The 18,805-nt window shown below is 45.8% G+C and overlaps 1 protein-coding gene across 4 annotated transcripts; it reads right to left on the reverse strand.

Moving 5' to 3' along the window:
* Positions 1-391: 391 nt before the first annotated feature.
* Positions 392-17,572, reverse strand: LOC109758891 (helicase-like transcription factor CHR28). Of its 4 annotated transcripts, XM_020317752.4 has the most exons (13): positions 17,301-17,566; positions 16,069-16,200; positions 15,773-15,991; positions 15,326-15,703; positions 15,044-15,222; positions 14,388-14,459; positions 10,308-10,382; positions 9,242-10,226; positions 8,309-8,439; positions 5,129-5,347; positions 3,993-4,496; positions 3,699-3,908; positions 392-852 (listed from the first exon to the last, which is right to left on the reverse strand). In XM_020317752.4, exons 3-13 carry the CDS (start codon positions 15,978-15,980, stop codon positions 748-750), a joined length of 3,066 nt encoding a protein of 1,021 aa, XP_020173341.1. In that variant the 5' UTR covers positions 15,981-15,991; positions 16,069-16,200; positions 17,301-17,566; the 3' UTR covers positions 392-747. The 4 variants fall into 4 exon arrangements, with proteins under 4 accessions (XP_020173341.1, XP_020173339.1, XP_073359432.1 ...); XM_020317750.4 differs by having other exon boundaries at positions 15,326-15,991; positions 17,301-17,564; XM_073503331.1 differs by having other exon boundaries at positions 15,326-16,200; positions 17,301-17,572.
* Positions 17,573-18,805: the final 1,233 nt, after the last annotated feature.

The raw sequence follows: 18,805 nt of genomic DNA on the forward strand, positions 1-18,805 counted from the left end.
TGGGAAGGAGCAAGGGATTTTGTAGCAGTGGGGCGACGCGGCGATGAAGAAAAGTGGACAGCAACTCGATCTGGTCAGGGCTCACGCTCATCCCGTGGGCAGGTTTCTCAGGCGGACGAGTACATTCACTGTGTTAGGCTGTTAGCCCTCCCATTGAGCTAACTTCACATCCAAGAATTATTGGGCCCCTGAAATTATTGGGAAAGCCCTCTGTCTGTTAATGCTTGAGGTTCCCTGTGTTAGAGCATCTCATCTCCAAGAGGTTCCAAAGAAAACCCCTCCCATTGAGCTAACTTCACATCCAAGAATTATTGGGCCCCTGAAACCTCTTGGAGATGCTCTAACACGAGTGGGATGGTCGTCCACCTGTCTGTTAATGCACGCGGGGTCATTGCAAAAAAGGAAAAAGTAAATGGCCACAGTACAACGAGTCAATGACACACTATACATATGGATCTCTCCTGTCATCACAGGGAACAGAGCGCACAAGAATTCTCCTACAGGCTGGGGTATGGCAGTTACACCAGACGGCCCCCTCAGGGTCTCAGGGACATAAGTACGTTACACTAGACATGCTAGCTAGCTGGCCCTCCGATGTCACATGTAGGATCGATCGGAACATGACAAAACTGGATCCTCGGCGGGGCAGGGAGAGACATAGGTAGATTGCAAGCAACGTACATGCTGCCACCACTTTCACGCTTTCCAAAGCTAGCAACGCAACAAGGGATCATCTCCTCCTCCCAATCATATCCTAAACAGATACCTCAGATCATCTACAGTGAGCCGAGTAGCGTGGGCACTGGATTTGTCTTCACCGAAAGCAGAGTTGACCATCGCTCTCTTTTCCTCCTGTTAACAAATGCAGGAATAATGTAAGACAGGCACCATGGAATTATAAGCAATGGTGACTCCATGACAAGGCAATTTCTACATCTGCTTCAAATATTTATGTAATCCTATTTCAAGTTTGCTTGTCCCCATTGTCAAAATAGTTTGTTATTGTAGTAAACCTAAGAAGAGCTGCCTGGCTGGCTTTCCGTGCACTTGGATTTATTGGCTGTCCAGCTTAATTTGTTAACCATCACTTCCGTAATGTGCCAAACCAGAAATGAATTTCGATCCCCTATCAGACAGTTCTCTCACAAGAAAGATTAGAAAACTAACCTTGTTATGACCGGTTTAGCTTATAACCGGAGGAGGCCCACCCGACAGTAGTTAGGGGCTTGGCCCACAAGTTATCTTAGGTTAATTCTTATGCAAGTTATCTAGGTTATAAATATAGGTTGTAAGACTCATTTTGGAATTAAGCAATAAGAATATTATTATCCCTATTGCCCGGCTCCCAGAGGAGCCGCAACCCTAGCCGCCTCTATACCTAGCCGCCGCCGCCTTCTCCCTCCGACGCGACGGCGCCCAGCCGCCGGCGCGCCCGATCATCGCCCTGTCCTGCTCCATCCTTTCCCTACAGCCTCCGGAGCAGGTCCGGTAGGACCCCTGGTTCTACCAATTTGGTATCCAGAGGCTTGGGTTTGATCATGTCTTCTTCAACGCCATCACCGCCGCTGCCCGTCGTCACCTCCGCGCCGATGACCACCGCCCCGATGACGTCCACCCCGATGACCACCGCCGGGGCCCCCACGCTGTCGGGCCCGATCACCGCCGCGGGCTCCTCACCACCGCCGGCCCCCATCACTTCCGCGCCGCCACCAGCCGCCGTCTTCACGCTGGAACAGATGACCAGCACGCTGCAGCAGCTCGTGACGGCCGTCCAAAGGCTCCACATGAACCAGTACCACTAGTACATGGCAGGAGCGTACGGCCTCCCGCCAGCTGCGCCGATCGCCACCTACAGCCACCCTGCGCCGTGGCTGTTCCCGGGCGCACCCGCAGGCGGCGGGCCCCCGCTGTTGCCGTTCCAGACGGGGAACTCCAGCGGGCCACCACCAGCCGCCGCGGGCCTGTGGCATCTGCCGCCGCCACCATCGACGGCGCCCCTCTGGCACCTGCAGCCGTTGCCGTCCCCGGCAGCCGCTGCCCCCGTCCAGCCCCCGCTGCCGCCCCTGCCTAGCTCGGGGGCACCCTCGCCGACCGGCCTCCCGATCCATCAGGTCCGGTTCCCGCCCTCCCCGTCGCCACTTCCAGCGTGGGCGGCTGGGTCTTCGCCATCACCGGTCTACACCACGGCCCCCGAACAGCCGACTCCGTTCCCGCAGTTCGGTGGGCCATCCGGTTCCGCCGGTCCCTACCCGGAGTACTCCGACCAGGCGCCACCCGCCTCGCTGCTCCGCACCTCCAAGCCAGCTCGACACGGTGCTCAGACCCAGACACCGCCGCGGTTCGCCAAGATCGATTTCGCCACCTATGACGGCACGGAGGACCCCCTCAAGTGGCTCAACCAGTGCGACCAGTTCTTTTGCGGGCAGCGCACCCTCGCATCGGAGCGTACATGGCTCGCCTCGTACCACCTCCGCGGCGCGGCATAGACCTGGTATTACACCCTCGAGCAGGACGAGGGCGCCATGCCCCCTTGGGAGCGCTTTCGCGAACTCTGCCTCCTTCGCTTTGGGCCTCCGGTGCGCGGGAGCCGACTGGCGGAGCTCGGCCGCCTTCCCTTCACCTCCACGGTGCAGGACTTCGCCGACCGTTTCCAGGCCCTGGCGTGCCATGCGTCGGGCGTGACGACGCAGCAGCGGGCCGACCTCTTCGTCGGTGGACTTCCGGATCACATCCGCATGGACGTGGAGCTTAAGGGACCCCAGGATCTCCAGACGGCCATGTACTACGCCCGCGCGTTCGAGCGCCGCGCGGTGGCCATCCAGCAGGAATCACCGTCCCGGCCGCTGGGTCGCTACCCTTGCCGGATTCCGCGCAGGGTCGGCCTGCGCAGGCTTCCATGGCACCCCTTGCCGCGACCGCGGCGCGCCCGTTCCGCCGACTCACCTCAGCCGAGCTACTCGAGCGTCGCCGCCAAGGGTTGTGCTTCAACTGCGACGAGCCCTACACGCCCGGCCACGCCTGCCCGCGACTCTTCTACCTGGAGGTTGCAGACTACATTCCGGAGGACGCCGTCGCCGCCGACCTGGCCGCCCCAGCTGTCGAGAAGGTGTTTGATGCTGGTTGATCATCTCGAGGATTTCAGCAAGCGCTTCCCCACCTTACAGCTCGAGGACGAGCTGTTTGTGCAGGCGGGGAGAAGTGTTATGACCGGTTTAGCTTATAACCGGAGGAGGCCCACCGGGCAAGCCCACAAGTTATCTTAGGTTAATTCTTATGCAAGTTATCTTAGGTTAATTCTTATGCAAGTTATCTAGGTTATAAATATAGGCTGTAAGACTCCTTTTGGAATTAAGCAATAAGAATATTATTATCACTATTGCCCGGCTCCCAGAGGAGCCGGAACCCTAGCCGCCTCCGCCTTCTCCCTCCGACGCGACGGCGCCCAGCCGCCGGCGCGCGCCCGATCATCGCCCTGTCCCGCTCCATCCTTTCCCTACAACCTCCGGAGCAGATCCGGTAGGACCCCTGGTTCTACCAAACCTACCATGAGACGATCACTGACATGGTAAAAGGGTATCAGTGATATTCATGTAGTGCATAATTCTCATCCCCCAAATTAACAAATAACAAGCACATGTTCCTTATGTGGATTAGAAGTGCTCATGGACTCACATCACAAGTGTAAGACGGATAATTACCTGCAGAGATAAAATACGATCTTCCACCGTATCTGTAATGGTTAGACGAGAGACAGTGACAGGACGAGTCTGACCAATTCTGTGTGCTCTATCAATTGCCTGGTCCTCAGCATAAGGATTCCACCAAAGATCAAGGAGTATTACATGGCAAGCAGCAACCATGTTCAGACCAAGATTACCCGCTTTCAATGACATAATCATAACTCTAACCTGAAAAAAGAAGACATCCAGCAGCATAATGTCAGATGATTGTCCAGAAGTAGCAAAAGAGACGAGTTGGGTGAGGGGGATGACCTCTGGGTCGATGTTAAAATCCTTCACGGCTTTATCTCTTGAATTGAGGGACATTGTTCCGTCTAGTCTCCTGTACTGTATAAGATTGCTGTTCAGTGAAAACTCCAGCAAATCCAGCATGCCAGTCCACTGCGAGAAGACAATGGCTTTCACAGGGGATACTCGGTTTGGATTTGATTCAATGGTATCACTGTCTGTAAGGGCATGCATGTTAATGATAGAATTCAGTATATCGACGGTTGCTTGTATCTTCGAGGAGATGTAACTGCTTTGACTGATAGAAGATAGCTCATCGTCTGCTGATGAACTCGCTATCGCATGAGTACTGGTCTTGCCGGAGATACAAATCTTTAATGTCCCTGATGAAAATACTGATTCAGTACTTAACGTGTTTCTGCAATTAGGGACGGGGCACATGTTTTCATCAGTTGTTATCCGCTCGTATATACACTGATAGCAGAAAATATGACCACACATCGCCACAACAGCATCCTCAGGTGTGTCCTGCAAAAAACACAAGTTACATTATTATTGCAGCCACTACAATAAGATCAAAACGACAAGTATTCCTTAGAAATATGAATTAGACCAGTTATTACATTGTTGCACACACTGTGCATAAGAAAAGATCGTGGCAAAATGGATGCAACCTTACCCAGGTGTCAAGCTGGGCTCAGAATTTTAGCCCTGGATACGACTACCATGACGAGCAGGGCCCAATTAGGTTTTGCATTATATCCCATAAAATATGTAGGTTTTAACCAGTTCATGTATTCAGGTACCATTTTCGTTGTGTGGCTCCATGCTATGAGGTCTTATGCCAAGAGAGTGAACAAGAGAGGGAGGCATATCTTAGTGCAAACCATGGTCGAGTCAAACCATGATAACTTCCCAGATAGGCCCCCATCAATGAAGTTTGGATGGACTAGATTCATAGGGGCATGGATCACATAGATGATAACTTTCTAAAGTAATCCCTCAAATGTTGGGGCAATTGTTTGTCAGGGTTAAATATCGAACGATGCTAACACATAAATCTCATATAAAGATGGCACACATGAGAGTTTGCACGATTGCACTCAAAAGAAAAGAGAAAACAGATGAACTTCAAAATAGTGAGGAAAGATCTCACTTACACGGCATACAGCACAAAGCGCTGACACTTCCAGCCTTGCAAGCAAATCTATTACCCTTTCCTTGGAAAGTTGTTTTGCCATCTCTATAGAACCATCGCCTTTAAATACTGACTGATGCCCCTTCACAAGAAGAGGATGATCACAAGCCTGCCTAAGGCGCAACAACAATAAAAGGATATTGGCATAGTTTTGTTTGACTGTTCCGGCAGCAGCATATTCCTGAAATGGATAGACAGCATGTCAGGAGTCATAAATTTCACTTCCAACATTTCTAGTTTCCATAAGGGATGCCAATGTTAAGCTTCTGTTGATCTAAAGAATCTCCACGCCTCAGAAACTACTGTCCACTTACCTCCCTAGATGTAAAATAATGGTATAAGAATACCAATAAAGAATTCCACAAACAAAATTTCAAAGGAAAGCGGTAGGAAAACAAGCTGGGAGGAAAATCTGATTAATTAGAACTAGACATGTTCGCTGTCGAACCCACCCGCATCAAACTGCAGTTTGGGTCACGGGTGATGTCAGGTTTAAACCACTGAACCTGTTTCCATCACAATTCCAACTCAAAAGAAACCATAGCTGAGTTCCAGCCAAGCTTATTTCCCTCGACGGAGATGCGCCGACAGATAGTGTGGCGTTGGAAAGGGTGCTATGAAGGAAGTTGGCTGAAGAGAGCACAACAAGAGAGGGAGAGGTAGGGGAGGGCGGCAACCAGGGATGGGGAGAAAAATTGAGACAGGGGGGCACGGAGTACCCCTTTGTATTGTGATGGCAGAAAACCCCTTATAGAACATGGAAAATACAAAGGGGTACATGGCTAAATATATATAACTCTTAACACACACACACACACACACACACACACCCTCAAACCCCTGGTGGATCAACAACACTGAGTCCGGAGTGATAGAAGCCGTGTTGTGCTCTAGTCTAGGCCTTCATAAAGAAATCCACCAACTGTAACCCGGAAGGCACATGCTAAAGAGCATTAACCTGATCATGCACACCAGCACGCACAAAAGAAGCATCAACCCCAATATGCTTGGTGAGCTCATGCTTCACAGGGTGACATGCAATACTAATAGCACTTGTACTGACAATAGCAGAGTAGGTGTAGTGACAGAACACCAAACTCCTGAAGTAACCACCGTAACCAAGTCACCTCTACCGTCAAAAGAGCCATAGCTCGAAACTCAGCCTTTGCACTCGAACAGAAACTGCAGTTTGTTTCTTCGTCTTCCAAGCAATGAGAGAACCACCTAGAAAAATACAGCAAAAAGTGAACGGCGATCCGAGGGATGACTAGCCCACATAGCATCCGAATAGACCTGAAGCTGTAATGAACTGGAGAGTGGAAAGCACAGACGGTGAGAGATGGAGCCACGAAGTTATCGGAGAACACGAAGAAGGTTGACTATATTGAACTAGAGTGGGAGCAGAGACAAACTGACTTAAAATATAGACAGGATAGGAGGCTAGGAGGTGTCCGGACGAGTGACAGCTGGATAGACAAGGCTCCCAACAAGACGACGATATTGTGTTGGATCACATAAAGGGGTGACTGAAACTAGTGATCAGACATGGTCTCCAGGTTGTGAGGAGACGGCCGGGTCGTGAGATCGCTAGTTGGTGACCTTTTCTATTGGCTAGTTGAGCGATAAGTGGATCAGGCAGTTGTGAGCTTGACCATGTGTCATGCTTGTGCTATTTAAAGCTTTGTAATCGGTTCAGCTAAGTGGCATGAGAAATAGAGAAGAGAAGAAAACGCTCTGGCTAAGAGGCGTCAGCTGAGCACCAAAAAATTCCTCTCTGTGTGTGTTCTTCTGTCCAACAATTGGCCCCAAAGCCTCGTGTGTCGAGGTCCAATCCTTCATCGTCGTCGAGTTGCGTCACGACCAAAGGAGAAGGACATGCTGCCCGGTAAGTCGTGCCACCGGCGGCAAGGAGGTGATTGTCATGGCATGGAGGCCATTGCCATAAGGAGTTCATCATCCACATCGGAGTCGTCGACACGGTGTGTGGCCAGCAACGAAGATGCGGCGAAGGCGTAGGAGGTGCGCCTCTCATTGAAGCCAACGGCAATGACAATCGGTGTGACTAGATGTCAATTGCGGTCGTCGATGCGCTGCACCAACGGGATCGACGACAAAAGGACAAAAGGCTTCACGAGAGGAATAAATAATAAGACTAGGGAGGTGATTGTTTGAACTAATCTTGTTATTAGTGTTAAGTGTATAGGATTAGATAATGTTTAATTTGTAGTCGTAACACTAGAAGCTGCGGCTGTGTGCATATGTTGGGATGTGGCCATGTGTACGCATGCAAAGCTAGTAGTGTTAATTAGTTGCATGCGTTGTTAGTTAGTAGAAGTGGTGCACGTGTGCTTGCATGGATAAGGCTAGTTGTTAGATAGGCTCAAGTGTGAAACTAGTGATCAGACGTTGTCTCCAGGTTGTGAGGAGATGGCTGAGTTGTGAGATCGCTAGTTGGTGGCCTTTTCTATCGGCTAGTTGAGCAATTAGTGGATCAGGCAGTTGTTAGATTGACCATGTGTCATGTGTGCGCTATTTAAAGCTTTGTAATCGGTTCAGCTAAGTGGCAAGAGAAATAGAGAAGAGAAGAAAACGCTCTGGCTCAGAAGCGTCAGCCGAGCACCAAAAATTCATGCGTCGTAAGAAAATACTGCCAAATCTTTCGGCGTGTGTTCTTCTTCTGTCCACCACCCATGTGCTAATTTCCTTCACAAAGCCAGCAATCACCACAGAGGCAAAATGCTCAAACCCCCGCTATCCGTATCAACATGTCCCCGTCCCCATATCGGTGCTTCATAATTGAAGAATAGGAGCAAGTGAAGCAGCTAACCCATTAAAAGATGCAAACTATCGAAACCACACTGCCAAAACCATGTACTTGCGGGCTGGGCTGGGCTGGGCTCTCATCCCAAACCACCTAACACTGCATGCACACACCCTACATTAAGAAATGAGCCAATGATTGCAAGCAACTCTAAATAGGACTCTAGATCACGACAACGATCTTCTACCTACATATGACACTTGAAAGTGGAGACAAGGCACATGCCACCAGTTTAGCGATCAAATAGTACAAAATTATAATATAACAAGGCCATCAACAAAGTATGGGGAAAGGTAAGATAAACATGAAGTTTTAACCAACCTTGAACTGTTGCCGAGAACGTTCTTCCAGTGTCAAATAAAAAGCTCGCTCCTCCTTTGTGAAATCCACCTTTTGCAACTTAATTGTCTTTGGAGGTAAGTTTATGATCGGTTCTCCATTTATCGTAGTTTCTACATATAAAAAACAGCAATATGAGATCAGCAGAGGTAGCAAATGGAAAAGAGTCATGTCAACATGTGTTTATAGATCTCCCAACAAAATTATACAATGTGAAACCCTATGGAAGTTCTTTCTATGAAAAGAAAAGAGAAAGGAGGTGCGGGATACTGAACACAAGTGGCTAGCAATATTAACACAGGTGCCCTAGCGTTTTCAAACAAGAAATCAAATAATCTACTATCTTCTCTGACATGTAACTCAAAGTACTGAACACAAGTGGCTAGGAATATTAATACAGGTGCCCTGGCGTTCTCAAACACGAAATCAATAACCTACTATCTTCTCTGACATGTAACTCAAAGCTTCTGTTCTTCCAACTGTTCGCACGGTAATACCTATAACTACGTCATGGAACAAGAGAATGCCTACCCCCAAAAAATGGTGTAATCACATGCAGATTTAAACTTGGATATAATTCATCAAGTTTCCATAACTAATAGAAAGTACTAAGCGGCATGGTTGGAATTGTATTGGTTTGCAATGAAATATCCAAAGATCATATATACGTGAGTACTCAGGCTCCACCATGCCGTATGTATTCCCTCCCTTGGTACATGGATATTGGAACTATCACTATTAAAAAAACAGCCGGTTAATCAGTTAACTGGCCGATTATTCCTTCCTCAGAGGGTCACCGAGTAGCTGATTAACATCAGCCAATTTGTCTATTAATCCTCCACTCGCCAGACAACCATGCAGTTACCAGTTAACGATTTCTTAGATAGGTGCAGTAAATACACATTTTTCTCTCACCTTTTGTGCGACGCAGGAGAACTATCCTCAACACAGTTTGTAGTTTCTTATACCCATGGACTGCATTTCTAGCAATTGGGTGCTTTATCATTGTACAAAATGAGCTATATGTAGAATATGGATCATATTTCAAGAAACGGAAATAGCTGTACAGCTCATCGATTGAATTTTGTATAGGTGTTCCTGATAAGCACCATCTCCTTTTTGCTCTTAGTCCACAACAGCCTTTAGCCACTTGAGTTCGGAAATTTTTTATCGTCTGAGCTTCATCAAGAACCACCCGAAACCACCGTACCCGGGCAACTGGACCACTGTCAAGGTCAATATCTGAATCCTTAAGTTTCTTCTTCCTTTTCTTAGATTTGCTTGGTGGTTTTCTTTTATTACCAACAGAAGATTCTTCCCCATTCTTTTGATCTTGGTCATCATCAGCATTCTGTTTAGGCACTTCATTCGCCACAATTGTGTATGTCGTGACAACGACATCATATTTTGCCAGCTCACTTGGATCTTTGGTCCTTGCACCACCATGGTAGACTAAAACAGATAACCTAGCACTTTGACTAACCTTGTCATTCAATTCATTAGCCCACTGCTTAAGAACACTAGCAGGGCATACTACTAAAGTACCTGCAGCTGGCCTCGTCATGGATCGCATGGTCGATGATGCAGATGATGTGCCTGTTTTAGTCTTCTTGCATTCAACTTTGCTTTCAACAATTCTATTTGGAACAATATCCATATGACTACTAGATGGTTTAACATCACTAGTACTAGCTGCTGTTGATAAACTAGCGTCTAAATCCTTCTTGGGTTCATCGTTCATAGACTGTTTCGCCTTATCAACAACAGTCACTGCCTCATCGTCTTCATCAAGGTTTAGCGCTTCAGATTTCAAAGGATCTGAATCAGCACACATGAACTTAGACTGCTGACTCTTCTGTTTTAGTATAAGGGCAATTGTAGACACAGTCTTCCCAAGACCCTGTAACAATAAACTACTTATCATTAAGAAGAATTTAACAAGAAGTGAGTAGTTTTTGAAAGGTTGGAAATCACAAATAACCTGATCATCTGCAAGAATTCCTCCTGCACAATGTGAACTATTCTCCTTCGAGACCATCCAAGCTAATGCCATTTTCTTTCAAGGAGAAAAAGTACGTAAGGAACATGATATTCAGAATACAAGAAACTAATAAATAATTGATATTCAGAACATGATACATATATACACAGAAATATGTTACTACACCCCATGGGTTATACCCTAAAAAGCACGGACACGGCAAAAACAGCCATATCGGCGTCCTAGTACGGGGGTGCACGGCAATACGCACGGATAGACGGGATACGCGTATTCGAACAAAAGAGGTGGGAGAGTGACAGGACAGTGTCAGATAGCAGATATGTACAGCTTGATCACGGATAGCACTGCCCATAAATCCAGCGCTGAGGTTTTGTGATCCAAAACAGAATCCAAATTTTATATTGGATCCAACAGTATGCAAAGACATGGTGGACAGAAAGATCCTGTTGAGCAAGAGAACTCACGGATCGCTATTCCCCTTGAGTGAGTATATATACTATCCATCTGATTGGTACTTGTAATAGCACTAGAACATCATCTCTTTCTTTTTGCAGCAATACAATAGAATGATGCATGTAATTCAGAGAATGGAGAATTTAGGTACGGTTATTGAGTTGTGCGGCAGAATAATTTGAAGATTCGACGGGGACTATACGAAAGAACATATGGTGCTCGTGATGGAGTAAAGAACCAGGTGTTGCATGGCATGCGGCCAGCCAGGGAACAACAGTACTTGTGGACATGCCTCTGGATCAAAGATGGCGTAGACATGAATTAGACCATCTCTAGTTTAGTTGTGGCGTGAGTTATATTTTCTATTCACGCCAAACTTCTATGGCACCATATAAACTTGTATTTCTTTTCATTATCCAGTTTGTTGTGCCCTCAAAATAATTTGATACTCCCTCTGTAAACTAATATAAGAGCGTTTAGATCACTACTTTAGTATTCTAAACACTCTTATATTAGTTTACGGAGGGAGTACTATTGAAGATAATAAATCCTTCTGTTATATTATTATTATATCAAAATCTTGACGTGTGATGCAAACTTTAACAGTTCAGATTGGTGGGTTCAGTGACTAGATTGTAGTACATAGCCTGAGTATGCTGTCCGTACTAAGGGCATGGCGTTTTGACTCTGGGGAGCATGTACTCCTGCGGTAAACAGTAAATTCAAACAAAATAGCAAATAAATTTAAAAAAATCTTTTGCATGTTCATGTTATGTCCAAAGCATGCTTGACAATTTTCATGCGAACTGGAACCATAGCGTTTTGTCAGTGAAAAAAACAAAGTTACGTGGTTGAGAAATGCCAAAATATGGGTGTTCAACTTTTTTTTTTGCACCGATCTAAATGCTTTAGCTTTCCACCTAAACATTTGCACATAACATTTGGACATCAATATGTACATGGCTGAAAAATTCATACACATTTTACATTTACAAAAAAAGAATTGGCACACAGAAGCAAATGCTCCCCTGAGCCGAATTGGATATCTGGTATATATATAGTTTTATGGAAGAAGTATGTAATATGCAGAGTGTAGGATGTAGTATATAGCCTGTAGTATGCCTTGTGCAGTAAGGAGTATATGATATCATGAAAAGACAGTGTGACGGAGAAATGTAGTACACATAGGGCCTGTTCTGATCTCCTCCAGCTTCTAATTTCACCAGCTTCATAAATAATTTTGTCCCGAACGTTTGGGCTCCAAGAAGCTAACTTCTCAAAGCTGACCCAACTCGCAGTGCAAAAACGTGAAGCTCGGTCGGCCCAGCTCCACCGATCGAAGAATCAGAAGTTCGCCCAATTTACACGGAGTTGCCACCGCCAAAGGTAACGGTTCGCTGCCCCCCGCACGATAAAAAGAAACCAGCGATCCCCAACCAATCGGTACCCCTCTCCCTCCCTCATATCGGTGCACTGGGCCCAAACAAGGCTGCCTCCAGCTGGCCCAATCAGTGCCAAACGGGCCAGAGCCCTCCCAGCTGGGCTGCAGCTCCACGAGAAGCTGCCGATGCAGCCGAACGTTCCTGCGATCGCTACGTTAAGTTAGAAGCGAGGAGGAGAAGCTGGATATGTGGAGTTTTGAGAAGCCAGAGGAGATCCGAACAGGCCCATAGTTTGGAGTATGCCAGCCGCGTGACATAAGAAGTATACTATGTAAGATATGTGAGTATGTGGTATGTCGTGTCTAGGATGAATCATGTAGGAGGCAGTATGCCATTGAAGAATTCTGTAGTATGCTATATGTGGGGAAAGAGGAGTGTCGGAGTAATTGTCCACGGATACCCCGAAGACGGCGAGACAATAATTCAAGACATCGGGGCTAGCAAAGCCCCTCAGTCCGACTGCCCGGCTGCTCCTGCCGGCTCCCCGTCCGACTGCTCTGCCCGGCCGGCTGCCGGCTGCCGACTGCGCCAACCAGCCGGCTGCCGACTGCAGCCTGACCCGACACCGACGTGACGTCCATACCGCGGACGAGACGGTTGTACCGCGACGACATCATCTACAGTGTATCTGTCCCTGGGCACTGTTTTATAAAGTGCACCAGGGACAAGGAGGCATGCACATCACGTCCACACCATCATGGGCATGGTGCCCCATGCCCACTTGCCCCCCACGCCACTACCTAGCTTAGGTAGTAAGCTAGCTCACCTATATATATGCCACCCATTCATCCATCCACTGGAGGCTGACACACACGCATGCATCCATGCCCACTCACGGTGGAGCTCTCTCATGCCCACTTGCTAGCTAGCTCATACACATATATGAGACATACAAAGCCAGATGCCTATGGCACTGAGCTCAGATACAGCTCCAGGAGCACTCTGTACTACAGATATACCACATATACTCAGACATGCAGGAGTAGGGGTGTTATCTCTCCGGAGAGCCCCGAACCTGGGTAAACTAGCGCGTGCTACTCGCATACCCGCTCCCGGGCCTATCAGCAGCAGTCTTACCCTCACACTAAGCCCTTGTGGCATCTGTCGACTCGCAAGCCCCCCGTGAGAATACCACGACAAGGAGACAGTAGTATCAAGTGTGTGCGTGGACGTGGGATGCAGCATGTTAATTGGGAGGATGGCGTTGTGCACATTATATGGAGTATATGGTATTTATTCTTTATATGCCAACCAAATTCTTTTGTTGGCAATTTCGAAACAGGCTGAAAATGGGTTTTGGACAATTTTTATGTGGCCAAGAAAATCGACTTACATGTGCATGCATGTTGTACTAATTGATGTCCAGTTATTATTTTATTGTTCTATAGGGACATTGTTAGTTGGGAGTAGGATCCCATTTTTCGTCTGCTCGGTGAGAAAGAATCGCCCAGATAGAGAGAATATATGTAGGTTGTTGGTAACTGGACTATATATTTTTTGCGTAGAGAAATAAAGCAAGATTTGATTCTTTGGTAGGGAGATAATGATGACACACAAAGAGATAGATTCGGCGTCTCTTTGGGATAAGCTCACAACCACGATAAACGCCCAATAAACTAAGAAAATGAATTAATGATAATTGCAAGCGAGTCGGATATGAAACCGATAGCCGTTACTATTCAGGAGTTCTACCAATAAACACAGGCTCGATCAAAACATCAGGATATTGTGAGATCAACGGTGGATGCTATGGGGGTAACTACACCCTTGTATATACTCGCCGTATCCCCGTACGGCTGTTTTTGGAAAATGTTGTATCTCGTGTCCCTGTATGCATATCATCATGTCCATGTCCCTGTATTTGTGCTTTTTTTAGGTTATACTACCCCTAAATCTGGCATAATTCATGCTTGCGGAATTGCTATTTCATCTTCTTCATTTCACACCTTACTAGTCAATAGTACAGTGCTGACGACATGCCCTATAACAGGGATAATGCATCCTAAATTCGACTACCACTTATCATTAGTTCATTTTCAATTGGACTGGGTCATCATGGAGAGTACAGTGCATTAGCGTGGAGACATAAATATGTGAATCTCACAGTGTGATCTCACGGCACTCCAGAAGTAAAGAATCCGCACTCATATAAAGAATAGGGTACCTGGTGCTTAAGCAGAGATACTGATAAGACACCCTCATCGAGATCATCTTCCCTTTTATCAAGACTAATGTTCTGCATAACAGAATAACAAAAGCAAGTTACTCAAAGCATAGAATCAAATGTAAGAGTAATAGCCAAATAAATAACCTGGATTGCTAAAACATACTATTTCCATGGGCTGGTAAACAAGAACATGCAGATGTATATTCTCATTGATAAGTCAAAACTAGCACTTGCATTTATAATGCGACAAAATTATTTTAATAAATATTTGAAGCTCTGCGAATGCAATGGTAATGTATTTATTATTCTGACTACCGTAAGACATATGCAGCACATAAGTTTGGTATTTATGCAGTAAAATGATTAACACGGCAAATTCATATAGGTAGAACCTGTATTTTTCTTGAGAAAGATACTTTAAAAGACAATGGCACATGTTAAAGCAGCATGTTGTTACAGAGTATGATTTTGAGTTCTGATAGGGATTATCAGCTGTCTTTTAATCCATCAAGCCAAGTCAGCAATGCAATTCACGGTACTTATCAAAGAAGAATAAGTCTATCATACATAATTGCCTCTGGACAAAACATCACATGATTAGCTGGGCATGAACATGAATGTTGTTTATGTCTCAACGGACCAAAGATGCATACCTGAAGAGCCTCTTGATATACTGCGCTCTCGTCAGGATCCATAAACCTATTTTCTAGGTTTGGACGAGCTTGCATGTCATTAACATTAGCAAGTTCATTGTTACTGGCAGAGTTATGGCCTCCAAAAGATGCAGGCAGCATCCTATGTGAACTAGGACTATCATATACATAGACATCATCTGGCAATTTTTAAGAGGGAAAAAATTAGTACTTGTATTGAAATCCTGCAACCATTTCCAATGTATGATTCAATTAGACTAATTTGAGACTAGCTACACAAACCATCGTCATTTTCCATGGTATCCTTCTGGGCATTACTCACAGAGTAGCTTCGGATTGAGAACCTTGAAGATGAAGGTTGCCCAGTGCCATTGGCATCATTTGTTCCCATACTATTATCATCCAACCTTTGTGAATTTCCATTGGTAAAACGTGCTGGGAGTTTATGGCTCTCACTTGCAACACTTGGATGTGTAGATTTTGACGTGCTTCCACTGGAAAAAGATGAAGGAAGAATCCTCTTGTTATTGCCATTTGCATCCACTGCCAAACCATTGCGCTCCCTCACTGCGATATCAAGTCTACTGGACGAGAGACAGGCCCTTCCAAAATCGTGTCTTGGCCCCGAATTTGAGTGTGGATAAGTTCTGTCCCCCGAACCTAGTGTATAACGGGCTTTCTCAATATCAATATCATTTGCGAAGGAAGGTGGCAGAGTTCTGTACTGACCATTATCATTTATATTAGACCTGGAAGAAGAGGGAGTGCTCCTCAACAAATCTTCGTCCTGAAAGCAGACTGATTGCCCTCCGCCATTCTCGCCAGATGTGACATTTGTAGAAGTTGGATCGTCAGAGTCAGAATCAAAATCATCACCACTATCCGATATCAAGTCAATAACATTATCATTATCGTTATTCATACTGCCGGCAAGCATGTGCACCGCGTCTGCGTTTTCAGGACTCAATTGTGGTTAGCATTCAAACCATGCACACATGAACAAGGTCAGATGGCAGAGTGTTAACCTATCTTTCAGCCTCCAGACTGAAAGCAAACCCACTTTGAAATTTATGCAGATGATTGGCAAGCTAGACAGATAAAGCACACCACACGATTCCTGGCAGCACTAGCAGTTACTCGAGTTATCCGCAATTGGCCTGCAAGCGGATCACATAAAATTGCAGCTGAGTAGATATCAAGTTATGGTGCACAGAACAGGAATAACAGCATGAAAATATCATTGTTCCAAATATCGGCCAGTTAATCAGCATCTCGGTCAGTTAATCGCTTCTCAGTGGGTCACCGAATATCCAATTAATTGATTTATCAGCCGTTTAACTGATTTATCGGCCGATTAACTGGAAAATGCCATCTGAAGTCTTTCCTGTCATGTAATAATGGTTTCGATACCTCCCTAGACTAGCCTTTAGAGGGGTTATTTTAGTTCCATCGTGGTAGTTTGGTGCCACGGCGCGCAGCCAGCCTGTTTGCTGTTCCGTTTTCTCAATTCCTGAACTGTGTTTGTAAAACTTTTGGTTTCATGCTCTGCAATGGGACCAGGGAGGCCCTTGTGGCTCCCTGATGCTCTAAAAATTAACTGGAAATTTCGCCTATTTATCACTACTCGGCACCCAACCGATATGGTACCAATTACCGATATCTTGAACATTGGAAAATATTGAGGAATTATTTTGTGAGAACCCCTTCTAAAAGTCATATGCATGCTTTATCGTCCTGCGAGTGGTCAGATGGAATTCTTCAGCATTAACACACAGGAAGAAAGCGATATGGAAAAGATATCAAAATTATTATAAAAAATTATTATAATTTTTATTAAAAAAAAAGTGGCAACACATCAATTGGAAATTATAGTGACCTAAGCCCGGAACAGATCAGTTCACTGGAGAGACTTTCCAGATCAGTTCAGCTCTAAAAATGGACCAATCAGACCCTACGCGCACGCTGATGATAGATGAGGGTTAGGTCTACGCTGAGGACTGGACTGGATTGAAGATGTCATTTCAATACCAGAAAGTAGAAAGGACTTTGCACGAACGCGCAACCGGACCAAATTCTGCGGTAGGGAACCCATGCTTGACGGGATCAACAATCCCCCGATCCGAGACCGCCAAGATGGCCCGGCCCGGAAAACCCCATCCGGGGAGAACCGAACAGCAACCTCGAGTTCACCCGAACAAAAAGCAACCCCGAGGCGGGGAGAAAGCCACTGCGCGGAACCCCCAGCAGCAACACGCACCTCTCGGGAACAGGCGAAAATCCGCGAGATCAGCCCTCGCGGCGCTCGACTCGGCGGCAGAGGAGGAACAGGCCGTTCGTTGGATACCGTTGCGGACTGGGCCGCGGCGGGATCAGGTCTGGGCAGGGGAGGTCGCCGCGCAGTTCACTGGGAGGGGGAGAGGGAGGAGGGGTGGCCGCACGGACAGGTGGAGGAGCGGCCTCGTGGAGGCGGAGGAAGGAAGCTTTTGGTCGTGTCGCGGATCCTATTTCCCCAATCTTTTGCGTGTGTTTGGTCGTAACTCTAGCCCTGCATCATATATGTACTCCCTCCGTTCCTAAATGCAAGTCTTTATAAAAAATTTACTAGATGAACTACGTAATGAATCTAAACTTAAAATGCAACTATATACATCCGTATGTGGTTCATAATGGAATCTCTACAAAGACTTACATTTAGGAACGGAGGGAGTATAATTTTTTTTAAAAAGTTAGAGTAAATATGCTATAAAGATTTAGAGTATTTTTAGCGGATCCTGTAAATCGGAGTCCCGCAAAATCGTTTATGGTTTTCAAAAACGCGCCCACTCGGCACCGCAAATCCGTACTCGGGGTTTTAGACAAATTCATGTTTTTTAACAATTTTATCTTAATACAATAGCAATATAAATTAAACTTGTTAATGCTTTGACATCATAGAATACAATAATCATCTCAATACAACAAATGTTCAATTGCAAATAATTAAAACAATACAGATGGTCCGAAAATGATAGGATGTTCAAATCACACATGAATATAAATAAGATCAAATGAATAAAATGGGAGTCTATCTCCCATACGGTTGCCACAGATTGATCATCACGTAGCTAGGTGTGTCTGGTATTGTTCTCAATCTACTGATAGGTCTGAAGAATTGCATTGATCTGATGTGGATTCATGACAGGTCTGACACGGTTATCAATATTGTCATAGAAAAACTTTAAGTTTAAATCCCTCATCCTTAATCATTATGTTGTGTAGAATTAGACATGCAATCATGATATTTAAGAGGGATTTCTTATCCTAGACAAGAAGCAAGCAGGAACTCGAACAATAGCAAACCGAGCTTGCAACACACCAAATGCCCTCTCAATATCCTTTTAGTGTGCTTCTTGTGCTTGGGCGAAAAATAATTTGTTTCTTGCCTTCTGGCTTACTGATGGTTGATACGTCTCCAACATGTTCATAATTTTGATTGTTTCATGCTATTATATTATCGATCTTGGATGCTTTATTATATTATTTTATATATTTTTTGAGACTAACTTATTAACTCGGTGCCCAGTGTCAGTTCCTTTTTTTTGCTTGTTTTTGCCTTTTCAAAAAATCAGTATCAAGCGAAGTCCAAACATAATGAAACGTTACGATGATTTTTTTCTAAACTAGAAAGGACCCTAAAATGAGCGGGAGGAGGTCAAAAGACTTATGAGAGAGCCACGAGCTCACAAGACGCGCCCTGGGGGCTGGGGCGCGCCCCTGAGCTCG

The sequence above is a fragment of the Aegilops tauschii genome, chromosome 7, assembly GCF_002575655.3.
Source record: "Aegilops tauschii subsp. strangulata cultivar AL8/78 chromosome 7, Aet v6.0, whole genome shotgun sequence".
NCBI classification, from domain to species: Eukaryota; Viridiplantae; Streptophyta; class Magnoliopsida; order Poales; family Poaceae; genus Aegilops; species Aegilops tauschii.

Excerpts from the sequence above, each read along its gene's own strand:
- LOC109758891 (XM_073503331.1), bottom strand. The coding sequence starts at position 15,980 with ATGCTTGCCGGCAGTATGAATAACGATAATGATAATGTTATTGACTTG. Across the intron at positions 15,223-15,325 it reads TACCATGGAAAATGACGATG|ATGATGTCTATGTATATGAT; the intron begins GTTTGTGTAGCT and ends AAAAATTGCCAG. Across the intron at positions 4,497-5,128 it reads CGCTTTGTGCTGTATGCCGT|GACACACCTGAGGATGCTGT; the intron begins GTAAGTGAGATC and ends TGTTTTTTGCAG.